Source organism: Sciurus carolinensis, chromosome 11, assembly GCF_902686445.1.
Source record: "Sciurus carolinensis chromosome 11, mSciCar1.2, whole genome shotgun sequence".
NCBI lineage: Eukaryota > Metazoa > Chordata > Mammalia > Rodentia > Sciuridae > Sciurus > Sciurus carolinensis.
Window position 1 is genome coordinate 95,569,404 of NC_062223.1, and position 13,909 is coordinate 95,583,312.

General features: G+C 44.7%; 1 protein-coding gene across 2 annotated transcripts; it reads left to right on the forward strand.

Moving 5' to 3' along the window:
* Window positions 1–5,012: 5,012 nt before the first annotated feature.
* On the forward strand, window positions 5,013–7,042 carry Izumo1r (IZUMO1 receptor, JUNO). 2 transcript variants are annotated; one of them, XM_047519421.1, is made up of 4 exons: window positions 5,013–5,150; window positions 5,830–6,033; window positions 6,478–6,613; window positions 6,774–7,042. In XM_047519421.1, the coding sequence occupies exons 1-4, from the start codon at window positions 5,013–5,015 to the stop codon at window positions 7,040–7,042; spliced, it is 747 nt and encodes a 248-aa protein (XP_047375377.1). The 2 variants fall into 2 exon arrangements, with proteins under 2 accessions (XP_047375377.1, XP_047375378.1); XM_047519422.1 differs by having other exon boundaries at window positions 5,830–6,018.
* The last annotated feature ends 6,867 nt before the right edge of the window (window positions 7,043–13,909 follow it).

Genomic DNA, 13,909 nt, shown 5'->3' on the forward strand with positions numbered 1-13,909 from the left:
CAGAGGCAGAGGAGGAGAGAGAAAAGGGCAGAGGGATGGGAGCAGTTGTGATGAACTAGAGGGGAGAATGAGCAGGAGGAGAGAGAAGGAAAGGGAGACAGAGGAGAAATAGAAGAGGGAAAAAGGGTGAAGAGAGAATAGAAAGGAGAAATCACTTGAGACTAGAGGGGAGAAGGACAATGAGGACAGAATAAAGGAGAAGAGAAAGAAGGAAGGAAAGAAGAAAGAAGGGAGAAGAGATGAGCTAGGTAAGGTTATACTGGGGAAGTATCTGAATTAAATGTTTTAAGAAATGCTATTTTAGCTGAATGCAGTGGCATATGCCTATAATCCCAGCAACTTTGGAAACTGAGGCAGGAGGATCACAAATTTAAGACTAACCCAGGAAATTTAGTGAGACCCTGCTCAAAATAAAAGATAAAAAGGGCTAGGGTTGTAGCTTAGAGGTAAAGCACCCCTGGGTTTAATCCTCCAAGGGAAAGAAATGTAATTTTATTCTACTCAGGTATTACTTTTCATTTGCTCAACAAACATTTAGGGATATTCAATCTTGGCCAGGTTGTGTCTGCCCCTAGCCATATAGGGAGGAGAGGCAGGTGAGACTGTAGCACTCATTCCCAAGGGCAAGGATCAGTGATGGCAGCAGGACTAAGATCCCCGAGAGAACATCTCACCAGCTCCTGGGGGGCCACACAAGCTTCCATCAGGGGCACTGTACTTTCCAAGAGTTGAAGGATAAGTAAAGTCATCAGATACAGTGGCGGCTATGAGGAAGTTAAGGAGTCACTGATACGGAGTGAGGCAGATACCAGGTTTAACCAATGACTGGAGTGTAGATAAAAGAAAAGAAAACAGATTCAGATAGAAGAGTAAATAGGGACCAAATTAAAAAGGGTCCATGCCCATGTTAAGGATTTGAGGTTTATCTCAAGTTCTACAAGGATTTAAAATGGGGGAGTATAGTAACCATTTTTACATTTTAAAAAGATCATTCTGGGGAAAAAAAACAGACTTCAAACGAATATTGAACTCTGGTTAATGATCTGCATGAGTGGATTATTTAGAAAGAGGTATATTGATGTTTGCAATTTACTTTGAAGTGCAAATAAGATTGATTGCTCAACCTCAATGAAGGATGGATGGTTGGTTCAACAGAAAATGAAGAAAGTAAAATGGTAGAGGTAAAATCAAAGTGGTAGTTGTGTGGGTGTTCACTGTCAAATTCTCTCAACTTTCCTTATGCTTGAAAACTTTCATATGAAAATATGAAATATATGGGGAATTAGATCATTCTGGCTATTGTATGAATACAGCTATGGGAAGGAGCAAAAGAGCCAGTTAGAAGATTGTTGCAGTCACAGAGGGAAGAACTGATCATAAACTGACAGAAGGGCGAGGAACAGAGACAAAAGAACTTGACTTCAGAAAATTATCAACAGTTTTAGCATTTGAGTGAATGTAGAAGGAAGGAAGAAATAAGAATAAATAACACCCCTGTTTTACTCACCTAGCTACAAACTAATTAAGAGCTCAAACATGGATGGTCATTGATTTGGGGGTGAGAAGGATTCAAAAAGCTCAGAAGTCTTAGTCACCAATGAACCCTCCAGCTGACCTCTGGCTTCAGATTCCTGCAGGAGATTTCTGATGCTAATTCTTTGCTTCCTGAGTCTGTTCTTGAACTCAGTGGACTTCAGCCCATTGGATGACCTTATGATGGGAAAAGGAAGAGAGTCATCACTGCCCAAAAGCATGAATGGTCCCCCATGGTCCAAAACCAGAATGGGGGTGGGACTGCTCCAACCACTCCACCTTCCCACCCCACCAGAATACCCTGAACAATCTAAATTGCCTCCTCCCTTGGCAATCTAAATGTGCTGCTGTTGTTGTTTTTGTTGTAGGATGAAATTGTTTTGGATTGACTGCTTCAAATGGCTCCATCCACAGTCAGCTCTGATTTATCAGCTTTCAGTCAGGAAACAGATTTCTCTGGAAGGCTCAGTCACAATAAGGCAAAATGAGCTTTGCTCAAGGGCTCCAAACTGCCTCTCTAGGGAGCAGATGCCGCCGGCCAGCCTGATGGTTTGAAAGGCAGCCTCCTCCTCCCTCCACCTGCATTTGCGCTGGCTATAATTTCAGCTCATTTCCTACAGCTTTGTCCTAGAGACCGTTAGCAAGTTCTTCCTGTCCTTCTTCCCTCCTTATGAAGGACAGTTTTCCATTTCAGTAATTACTTTTGTGACTCATTTCTGGATTCTTGTCCTTGCCACATCCAGAGCCATTTTAAGTTTAACATTCAACCTCAAATCTTTTACTCTTCAAGGCTGAGCCCTCCCTGAATATTTGTAAGGAACTGAACAGAACATGAGTGCCTGCTCCTACTCTCTCTAGTGTGTGCCCTTCAAAGAGACCCATGCTGCAGAAATGCTGTTACCATTTGGTATCTTATCCTAAGACTCCGAGCTCGGCTTAAAGCAGGATGTAGATGCTGGGTTGGTAATCACACTGTTCCCCCAGAAAGTCATCACACACCTCCCAACACACACATACACAATCTGATTATGACATTTAACTTCTAAAAAAGCAGACATGAGACCTAGACAGTACTACCATTTTGGCAGTACCCTCACCTGGTCCTTAGGTGTCAGATGTGAAATCACAATGCCTAAGTTCAAAGTCTAGCTCTGCCACACTCCCTAGATGAGCCTCAGTTTGCCCACATCTAGAACAGGGAGTGTTCAATCTGGAGGTGGCTGCAAGTAGCAAGTCAGACTGGACAGATGGCACTAGCCCAGTGCCTAGTCCTCATTTTTGCTCAATAGTCAGGCTATGGTAACCCAGATGTGGAAAATGTCATTTTCCAACATGATGAACACATTTTACACATCATCTGTGAGGTTCAACAACAGAGTGTGCTCTATTTTCTTTAGTTAAAAATGCCTCCAGTGTTTTGTTTTCATTTCCTATTTATCAATAAAACTTCAGTGACTTCACTTACTTCTCCTTTGGAAAGAGAACATAGAAATGAGCAAAAATATGGGCTCCATTTCCAATGGAGCACTGGCAGAATATCTCACATCCTCCATTAGCATCCCTGGGTGCTAATGGAGGCTATTCTGTGGGTTGTAAGGATTTTTTTTTATTTGTTTTGGCTTTGGTCATACATTTAAACTCTCAGTCCTCAATCCTACACCTCATCTTTGCATCCTGTGTGCTGTGGGGTCTTCTCTGCTCTCCATCAGTAGTCTGTGAGAGAACACTGTTACTCAATCCACAGGTAATGGAGCTGAGGAGAGGCAAGTAGAACTGCAGAACAGGGGAGAGGAGGTGGAGAGGGACTGAGAGGGAGTGCGAGGAAGAGAGCCTTCAGAGAATTGAAGAATTAAAACCAGTAAGGCTTACTCTGTGCCAAGGGCCATGCCAAGTCCTTTTCATGAACTTTCTTTTTCCCAGCAGTCGGGTTTTAACAGCTCCCTTTACAGATGGGAAAACTGGTGCTTAGAGTGTCTAAGTAGTTTTCTCAAAGTCATCCAGCTGGTGAGAGGTAAACTGCCTGCAGGACCTGGGCCTCTCTCACAAAGGGTCTGGCTTCCTAGAAGAAGCAGACCTGGGAATCCGCAGAGGCCTGCAGAGGGGAAGGAAAGGCTGCTCAGTTGGAGCCACCTGCAGTTCTGCTGCCTCACCTGGATCTCGTAAAACAAGACCAGGTAATAAATGGGTGAGGGGTGGAGTTCCCCTTGGTCTCACTCACATCTCAGGGGTGGGACAAGCAACTGGCAGGCTCCTACATTGAAAGTGAGTATGAAGAGAGTGCTCTTTTCACCTCGCACACCTGGCTCTTTAAAAACCCTTGGTGGCCAAGTCTGAGCTTAGCACCAGTGCTGTGGAGAGAGCAGTCTTGGGTTTAGACTTGAGGGTGGGCTCTAGAGGTCAGGCTGGGGGCCTCATTCCTAGTATGTCTGAGGCCTTAAACTCAGGCCAGTTTAGTTTTCAGTTTTATTATGATGGGTCCAGGGCAGGCTCCTATCAGGCTTGGGGACAAGGAAGGAAAGGGGTCCTGGATAGTAAAGATTGAGGGTCCTTTTTACTTAGGAATTAGGTGCGTGAAGCAGAGTGCTATTCTGCCTTTGTGTATGTGTGCATGTGTGTGTGTGTGTGTGAGAGAGATCTCTCCACTCATCCCCTTGCCAGTATAATACAGAACTGAGTTGGAAATACAGTGTTCAACAAACACCAAGACAATAAAGCTGTTTTTCTGTGCTGGGTTTTGGGCTTGGGCTCGGATGCAGAAAGTTCCTCATGTCCTCGTGCTGGGCATGCACCTGATGTTTGACTGTCCCAGCCTCATGCCCAGGATGGGATTCAGATGGGTTGAGGCTGGTAGAAGCAGAACCTCTGTTCTAGGGAAAGGACTCTGACTAGAGGCAGCCAGGGAGGGGGCAAGGTGCTCTGAGAAGCTGCCCCTCCTAGGCACTGGAGTTGGGGTTGGTACTTGATAGGGTAAGGACTGCATTGGATACACTGTGCCATCCCACTATGCCTTTTGGTTGCATAGAGAATCTGGTAATTGAGCATTTATTTGGTTACTTGGCCAGCATTTGGGGGTTGGCTGTGGTCTAGTTTCAAAGCTCTGAATTCCCAGCCCATATGTCACTGAGTTAGAAAGGCTGACTCCAAGTGGAGAAGGGATAGGCAAAGCTCCTGCAGGAAAGGCTGGAACCATGTTCCCGAGACCTCCTCCTTAGGGTTGGGCTCATCTCTTCCCCTTGTCGGACTGCATCCGTACAATGGTTGGGGTTTATATCAGACCTCAAAGCAGTATTCCACCTAATATTCCTCTAACATTCTATCTATGATATTGCCCCAGACAGAGGGTCTTAGGAGCAGAGAGTGTTTCAGCCACTTGAGGGAACCTTGGAGTCTGTTCTCCCTCTTCAGTGCCTGGTAGGTGAAGGGAGTGGGGTGTCCTGTTCATTGCATGAGCAGCATGAGTCTCCTCTGTGCAGCAGGCCATGGCACAGTGGTGGCAGCTCCTGCTAGGATTGTGGACAGTCATGCCCAACTGGGCTGGAGACAAGCCGCTCAATGTCTGCATGAATGCCGAACACCACAAGAGAGAGCCTGGCCCAGAAGACAAGCTCTACATGGAGGTATAAAGTCCAGACCTGGTCCCGGGGTGATAGAGGGTTTCTTTGGCAGATCATGGAAGGAGCACAAATGCCAAGATGGTCTCTGGACCCCAACCAATCCCAATCATTTAGTTCCTTAGGTTGAAAGGGATCTGAAGTTCCCATTTCTGAGCTGCACTGGCCCCTTGAGGAATGGCTCAGATGGTGATCCAAGAGGCCCGCTGTTGGTGCAGCACAGGTCAAAGCAAGCCTTCCTACCAACAGGTCCTGGGGAAACATGACTTAATTGTCCCCTCTCCAAACTCCTAAATCCAAATGACAGGGATATGTGAAGAGGAAAAGAGTTGACTTTTAGCCCGTGAGTCCCTCCAACCCAATACAAACCCGATTCTCCTGGATCTCATCTCTATTTGCTTTTCCTCAAAAGACCTCTGCTGCTTCTCAGGAACTGAAACCCAGAAGTTATGTTCCAGAGGACTGTCGCAGCAACTGCAGCAGCCTCAGGCAGGGAGTTCTCTGTGCAGGGGCCTTCTGCCCTTTAGGTGAATATTGAAGATTATCAAGGTCCCTCCTCCATGGGGGTTGCTGGCCTCAAGGTATCCCAGTTGCTCAGACCTTCTCCTAAGGAGCATTTTCACTCTGCCACCTTCTGCCCTAGATACTTACCTACCCTGAAACTTTCTTTTTTCCTCTACTTTAGTGCATCCCCTGGAAGGACAATGCCTGCTGCACAGACAACACAAGCTGGGAAGCCCACCTCGACGTGTCCCCACTCCACAACTTCACCTTGGTTCACTGTGGATTATTGACCCCAAGCTGTCAGAAACACTTCATCCAGGCCACCTGCTTCTATCAGTGTTCCCCTAACCTGGGGCCTTGGATCCAGCTGGTGAGGAGAAAGACAGTAAATTCATAAGATACCTTGTTACTAAGAGCTGGAGCTTCCATTTGGTAATATGCTGGTATCTCCAGGAGACTGGTAGGAGCAGGAGATGCTATCTCCCTATAAACAAGAGGAGAGCCAGGGGCCTCTGTTAGAGAAAGGTGTGAAGAGGAAGCTGCCTCTGATCCTGGAGGAATGGGGGAGGCTGGTCAGATGAGGGACTCTCACCAAGGGAGGCTTGGCAAATTAGGTGGACCTGAGTTTGAATTCCATCTTCTGTACCTATTAGCTGTACTGCCTAGGATAAGCACTTAGCTTCATTGTTCTCATTTGTAAAATAATCGTACTCAGAGAGTTTACAAGGGAGGATGTACAGATGGTACCTGGCACAAGTACCATTATACTATTAGTAGTCTTCAAATTGCTGCTATTAATGTCCCCGTCTCTCACTATGCCTGCGCCCAGGTGGACCCCAGTGGGCAGGGAGAACGGGTTGTGGATGTGCCACTGTGCCGGGAAGACTGTGAGCAGTGGTGGGCAGACTGCCGCACTTCTTATACTTGCAAATCCAACTGGCACAGCAGCTGGGACTGGAGTCAGGGTGAGTGACACCGACAGGCCCTAGGAAAACAGACCCCCTGGGGAACTTCCAACCTGGGTGCAGATGCAAACCTCCCTATGTCTCCCCCACCCCAGTGTAAATGACGGGGACATGGGGAAGCAATGGGAAGTAAGCTGTCTACCCCCAAAACTCACCACAGGGAGGAACCGCTGCCCTACAGGGGACATCTGTCACCCTTTTCCCCATTACTTCCCCACCCCAACTGACCTGTGTGAGAAGATTTGGAACAACTCCTTCAAGGCAAGTCCTGAGCACAGGAGCAGTGGAAGATGTCTCCAGAAGTGGTTTGAGCCTGCTCAGGGCAACCCCAACTTGGCTGTGACCCGCCTCTTTGCCAACACTGCCCCAGCCTGGGAGCTCACCTATGTCCTCATGCCCTTCTCTCTGTTCCTGCTCTTCCTTTCCTGAGGGTCCTTCCTTCCCTACATTCCTTGCTCCCACTGGAAGTGAGCCAGGCCAGGGCCACCTCCCTCCTCAGGCCATTCACTAAGAGGAGCAGAAGGCATGTTAAGCTGCAGCTGCTGGTACCTGAACCCTGCACACTGGGCCCCAGGCACCCTCCACTGGTCTGCTGTTCCCTGCCTAAGCTTGCCTGGGAAATAGCTGGGGTGGGAAGTGTCAAGGTGACCCATCCACTCCTGCCCATAGGAATGGGGGCTATTATGGGACCTCATGCAAACTGTGTTACATGCACTTATGAATATGTAAAAATGAACCCCACTATTATGTGTAACCATATTGCACTAATAAAAACATTTTTTAAAAATCCAGCTGAGGCCCCAAGTTACTTCAATAAATTGTGTCTTCAAAAACATATAGGCAACATCACTTCAGAATCAAGAACTGAAGGAACTATTTGAGAGTATGTGCTTGGTAATAAAGCTGAGAGTTTAATGACTTTTGAAAGTGTTTAAGGCATTAAAAAGTAGCATAAATAGAGTTAAAGTTAGGGCAAACACAGGGCTAGTTCTGGGAGCCCTAAAACTGTTAGTATTTACTGATCTCTTACTGTGTGCTCAGAGGCCCCGTTAAGTGTGTGGCATGTGCTAGGTAGTTCATTTGATCCCTATTAAAACCTTGACAAGTATCTTATCCTCATTTTGCAAATAGAACATAACTGTAAGTCAGTTTAAAACCAGCTAAGTCTGACCCCCACAGCTCCAGCTCTTGGGCTTATGTTAAATAGCCTGATTGGTAGCTGAGTGGAACTGAAGCAGATGTGGGGAGAGAGGGAGGGCTAGTTCCCCCTTGGAGGGGTCGTGGTCAAGAGACTGAGCTCTACCCCTTAATGTGACTGGGAGGAGACACCAGAAGTTACTACATCCATAAAACCAGGAACAGTAGAGTAAGCTGTTGGATTTGCAGTTAGATCATCTATTGCCACTGGAGTGATCCATGTGCATGGTCCTTTGACACACAAGTCAAAAGACTTCTAACACCACCCCTCACTCCAGGGCCCCAACACAGAGACACCCATTTCTAACCATTTCAGAATTCAGTTACAAAAAAGTTACAAAAAGGGCCTTATATTTTCTGCCACACATTCAGACCATCTTTTTGCTTTCTGTTCTGTTAGAGTTTCTAACTTAATCTTGCCATCTTTTTAATTTCAGTAATCCACTTTTAATTTCCAGGAGGCTTTTTTATTCCCTTGTTTTTCACAGCCTGCTGTTTTTTGGTTTTATAGATGCAATATCTTCTCAAGTCTCACCAAAGATCTAATTAAAATTTTTTTCAAAAGCTTGTTTCTAGTCTCTGAATGATGTGTTTTCTCCAAGGTCACTCTGTTCTATTCTCTGATCTTCTCCCATGGCTGCTAGGTTTCTCAAGTCTGATGACTTTGGCTGTCTGCCCATATTCGAGAACAAGTTGACTCTTTTAACCCACTTGGTTTGTTCCATGGTTGCATATACAGGTCTCCTTTCCCCTCCATAGCACAGCTGCTGGGGGTCCTAGATATGTGGGGAGGGTTTGGTTACTAGAAGACTTTACTTTGGAGGGTGGAATGAATGAAGACTACTTCAATGAGAACAAGCAGAAGCTATTTATTCAGAGTGTGCTAGATATGTATAAATGAGTCAGCCACCCTCACATGCATCCTGGCAAATCACAGGCAGGTAGAGAAATGGGCAAACTTCAGAGTGGGAAAGAGCGAAGGCTTCAAGTTTGCCCTGAATGGCCACTGTTGGCAGCAAGGCTGGAGTTGGGCTGAAGCAGGGTACCCCAGGTGATTGGTTTGACTTTCTCCTGTTGGTCTAACCTAGAAGTAGGAATAACAACTAGGGAAGATGGAAGTTATTAGTCAAGCCTTTGCTGTTTGGAGCTATTACAGGGTTTGTTGTATAGATTCCTGGGTTACTCACTAGAGATAATGATCTGACTTCCTACAAGTCTGACTTACAGATAGTGGGCTGATTTCTGGGCTTGTTACTATAGATAATGGATTAGAGATTTGTTTTTGTGTTTAGTCTGGCCATCATCTTTTATATTCAGTCTCTCCAGACAGAATTGGTAGGATCTGTATTGCCAAAATAAGGATAATTCTCTCTGGAATGCTAAAACCCACATGTGATCTTCAGCACTATCCAGAATTTCATTTAACTTTTTTAGAGAAATCCTCCTCCAGGTTCCCCTATTCCATATGCTAATAATGGGCTACATGACTTCTGGTTTGGTCAAAGGACATGGAGGTGGATCTAAGTGCAGATTTGACCTTTCTGCTCCCTATGCCTGCCAGCAATAAGCCCAGATCCTCAGAGGTTCTACTGGAAGATTTGCTTCTTCCACTACAGCTGCTGCCTCTACTTTCTCTGGTCTTCCTTCTTCCCTTTGATGTGTTTTCTCATGCTTTTCATCTTCTAAATATTTGTTTAAATCTCTTATGTGCAGGTGGTTTTCTTCGCACACTCTTGGTAAAGGGATACTTGGAAATAAACAATCATTTTAGTAGGATCCCAGCTATTGGTTCTACCCTCTGTGCCCTGCAACTGCAGATTTTCTAAACAGATCTAAGAGTTATGTAAAAGAAAAAAAATAAAACAAAGCAAAATGGAAGACAAGGAGAATGAGGGCAATATGTAGGATGGATTTTCAGGAGAGAGATCAGAAATGCAGGTTTCAAGTACCCAATTAGAGTGATTTTCTAGGAAGTATGAAGCCATGCTACAGTATAGGCAGTAGACCAGAAGGGACAGATTCAGGAACTATTATGATAGAAGTTTAGATCATATTTTTGTATAAAGTGCCAAAATGACAGGTATAAGATGAAGTATGGGAAAGAGAACTATTACCAAGGAACCAATAGCCTTCGATAACTCAACTCCCAAAGCTTGCAATTGTAGGGAGTCCTTTTCCTATCCTAGATGCACTAGGTCTTGGGTGGAAGGGGTGATGGTAGAGGATTCTCCTACTGGATGTAACCCAGTCACTTTTCCATCATGAGAGCACCCAACCCTTCAAACCCTTCCTCAGAAAATGCTGGGAAGTCCTGGATGGCAGATAAAAAAGCAAAAACAAAAATGAGTCTGTCTTGTATACTTTTCTTACTTTAAGGTCCTTATCCCTTCCTGAGTGCAGAAGAGGCCTTGGCTGGCACACATGGCCAAGGATCATTTCCCCAGACACCTCACTATCTGAACACCCTTCCTGTGCCTCCTCCACTTTGTCCCTGCCCACTCCTTCCCCCTACAGAAATGACTGCTTTCTGACGTGCTTCCCAATGTCCCAGTGCTTGTGCTGTTGAAGTACCCAGATTTAGATACTATTCTGTCCTCTGGAAGTTGATATTGTAATGGGGGATACGGTAAAAATATAAGTAAACAAAAAAATTATAAAACTGTAAATAAGATGATTATTAAAAAAGAAGCATATAAGGAACTCCAGGTTGAGGAGGTGGCTAGTTTAGATGAGATAGGCACAATACCAGAGTAGGTAGCTTAAGGAATCATTTTGCCAGTTGAGGAGCATGTTTGCAGGATGAATGCTAGCGGAGATGAATCTAAAAGAGGGCAGAGAGTTGAGGAAATGAGTTCAATGGACCGGTAATCCAGGGCTAGCACAAAGGTTAGCAGAGGTAGGATCCTTTTTCCATTGAGACAGGAGAAAAAAAGAAAATGTTTAAGAATGATTATAGAATTAAAATGTTTCAAATATAAACCATTGACTCAACTGACATCAGAGTTTTGCCACCTGCTAGAGTTTAGAAACCCAAATCTCTGGGCCCATGGGAGCATTCTGGCCACAATGCCAGTCCGAGGCAGCTGGTCTTCATGGACAGCTTTCCAAGTTCACAGCCCAAACAGCTTGTATATCCTCAGCCATATGGCAAGAGCAAACTTTCCAGAGACTGAAACCCACCCAAGGGTGAGATTCAAAAAACTCAGACAGGATTATTTCCAGGGTCAGGACATTTTATAAATAGAGTAGAAGTTGGCACCAGCCATGACAAAGCAAAAAATCTTAAATCTTTGCAGTTTTTTGCAGAGCTCTGCATCTGTCTGCACACAGGCTATGGCTCTGAATCCTAGAACAGCTGCTGATTGTGAAGCTGATGGGCTCAGGCCCTCTCACTGCTTCTCCCAGAAAGAACCCAGTACTTATCAGGCTGTGATTATCTCTATTCAAAGGTGAGCGTTGGAAGGAAGGAGCAATTTCTCCTGGGGTGGAATCTGACACTTCAGAAAACAGCCCCAGGAAGTCAGATCATAGACAAGAACAAAGAAACAAGCAGAATATGCCCATTTCTTACCAATAGCTAAGTTTAGTTTATTCTCTGTGGATATAAGTCATGTGGTTATTCCCCCCACCCAAAAAAGCATCAAAATTGCCACAGCAAGACATTAAATAATATGTTACTATGGTTTCACTATTAAGTAACCACATTTTTTAGCTCAGTGAGGCTCAGAAGTGAGAGGAAGACTACTTCCCAACATATTTAATTTTAATTTAACAACTGTAATCAGCACTCTTTCACTGACATATAATATGCAACATGAATTGTTACCTGGGAGAACAGAGTTCTGAAAGAAAAAAATATGTCTAATTTGGTAAAGTAGAAAGAAGATAGGGTATACCTTGAGCAAAGATCCCTACTACAAGGAAGGGGAGGAAACGAAGCTGAGCAGAACTACTCTCTCTCCCATCTGCCCTAACCCAGTAGCAAAAGAAATTTTTTTCTATATTTTATTAAAATTGTACTAAAATTTCCAGAGCATTGCTAAATAAAAGGGTATAACCAATAGCAATTTTTTATTCCATATCCTGTCTTGGGTCCTAGATCCTGAGACTACTACAATTCACTGAGGGTCTACTATGTGCTCAGTTCTCCACTGGGAATTTCCACGTGAAATATTTCTTCCCATCTTTATAACCACCCTGTGTTTTAGAAAACATCATCAGGTACAGAGCAAGTTTCCTCAGGCCAGGAGATAAGGAAGGACAAACAAATCAGGACAAGATTCAGGTCAGATTCTTTCATGGATATAACCCAGTCTGTGCCTCCTTTTTCTCTCCCACAATTACTGCTCTAGTCACCTACCAGCAAGAAAGAAACAAGTCAGGCAGAGAATCCCTCTCACTCATCTCCACTGTTCTAAGTCACAGTTCTAAGGACATTTCCACAACATTCTATGGCCTGAAATGACGAGGTTTCCTCAGCCCTGCACTCCTGAGCTTTCACTTTCTCTTCACTGAATTCTGATGAGGAGGAAAGTCCATTCAGTGCCAGAAGTCACAGGGTGTTGGAAAGGAGCATAGACACAATTATTATCTGCCTCTCCCTTGATCCAGTTTTTGTTCTTTGAATAATAGAACAGAGCCGTATTGCCTAGAGCTTCAAAGATATGCAGATTCCTAACCTGACTCCACAGTTATTCTCCAGTCCTCTCTCATTAAGTCTTCAAATGCCCTGCCTACCTCTCCCTTCAGAATGATCTGTCCTACAGCCTTATAGGGCGCTAGAGTACCATAGCTGTAGACATGTAAGGACTGTCAGTAGCTTTCTCTGGCTTAGCAGAAATGTCTTACCATATGACTCTGCTAAGTAGTACAGAGTGGAGGAGGGGAGCTTTGGGACAGTGGAATGCTGGGAGGAGGAGGTAAGTTTTCCACCCGGAACTGTCCATGGCCCCTACCCTGATAGTATCTAAAATGAAACTTATTTTACCACCATAGCATTCTTTTCTTTTTCAGACTTTTCTATCCATAATACAAACAGTTTGACTTCAAGTTCCTTCTTTAGGCCTATTTCTTAAAAAAATAGTAATCAGGACTGGGAATAAAGACCACCCTTTCTACCTGGTTACAATCCAGTTTTCTCTCACTGTCCGAACAAAGGAAAACTCCATAACTTCATTCTGAGTCCATGATACTCTTCTGAGCCCTGGAGTGAAGGAGAAAGGAATAATTAATTTATCCATAGACTCCCTCCCTCTTCGCCAATTTGTTTAAAGACTCCAGTCAACAAGCAAAGCCAGCCTTCCTTAGAGGACCAACAGGAAGCTGCAGAACACATGTGCACAGAGGCAGAGGACACTGTGAAATAAAGAACTCCCAAATTAGAACGCACAGACTGTTTACATGGAGGTTGTAACAAGAGAGTTAGCCACTTGCTCTTTGGCAGAGACTCAAAGGCAATTAGAAGAGGGAAAAACTTTATAGTTTAAAAAAAAAAAAAAAGAGTGGGTGGACAGCTCCAGGTATGTTCAGATTGGAGTTCGAGTGATGGGAAAGTTGGAGGCAGAATGATTAAAAGTGAAGCATCTTATGTGATTGATTTGGGGAGTACATGTGTCTTCCTATGCTTGGACTGGAGTTAGAAGTGGGGTCAAAGAAAAGGAAGCTGGCAGTAGGGACCAAGCCCTCACCATTCTGGGACAATTGCTGCAGAAGTTATGGCATCGTTTCTTGGCCTGATTGGTGCAGAGCTATACTGTAATACATGGTCAGTCGATTGTCCATGTATACAATGGCGGGCCATTGTACTGAGGGCCTCAGCTCCCCAGTGACTATGCCCAGAAGTTGCCATTAGTCCCTCACCACACCTGCCTCTTCACAGGACAACTCATAACACAGTGGCTTGTTTCAGCAATACCAGCAAACCAAGAAGACCCAGAGAAAGGGAATGCAAGCAGACCAGAAATCAATCTTTTACAGCCTGATCTCAAAAAGTGACATCAATCACCTTTGCCATATAGTCTATTCATTACAAGCAAAGAGTTAGGTCCAGCCCACAAAGGCCCACTCAAAGAGAAGAGGTTATATAAGGAAGTAAATACC

What these genes read in the sequence shown, in the direction of transcription:
- Izumo1r (XM_047519421.1), top strand. Translation starts at nt 5,013, where the DNA reads ATGGCACAGTGGTGGCAGCTCCTGCTAGGATTGTGGACAGTCATGCCC. An exon ending in AAGACAAGCTCTACATGGAG is followed by an intron (nt 5,151 to 5,829) that starts GTATAAAGTCCA and finishes CCTCTACTTTAG; the next exon opens with TGCATCCCCTGGAAGGACAA. An exon ending in CAGCTGGGACTGGAGTCAGG is followed by an intron (nt 6,614 to 6,773) that starts GTGAGTGACACC and finishes AACTCACCACAG; the next exon opens with GGAGGAACCGCTGCCCTACA.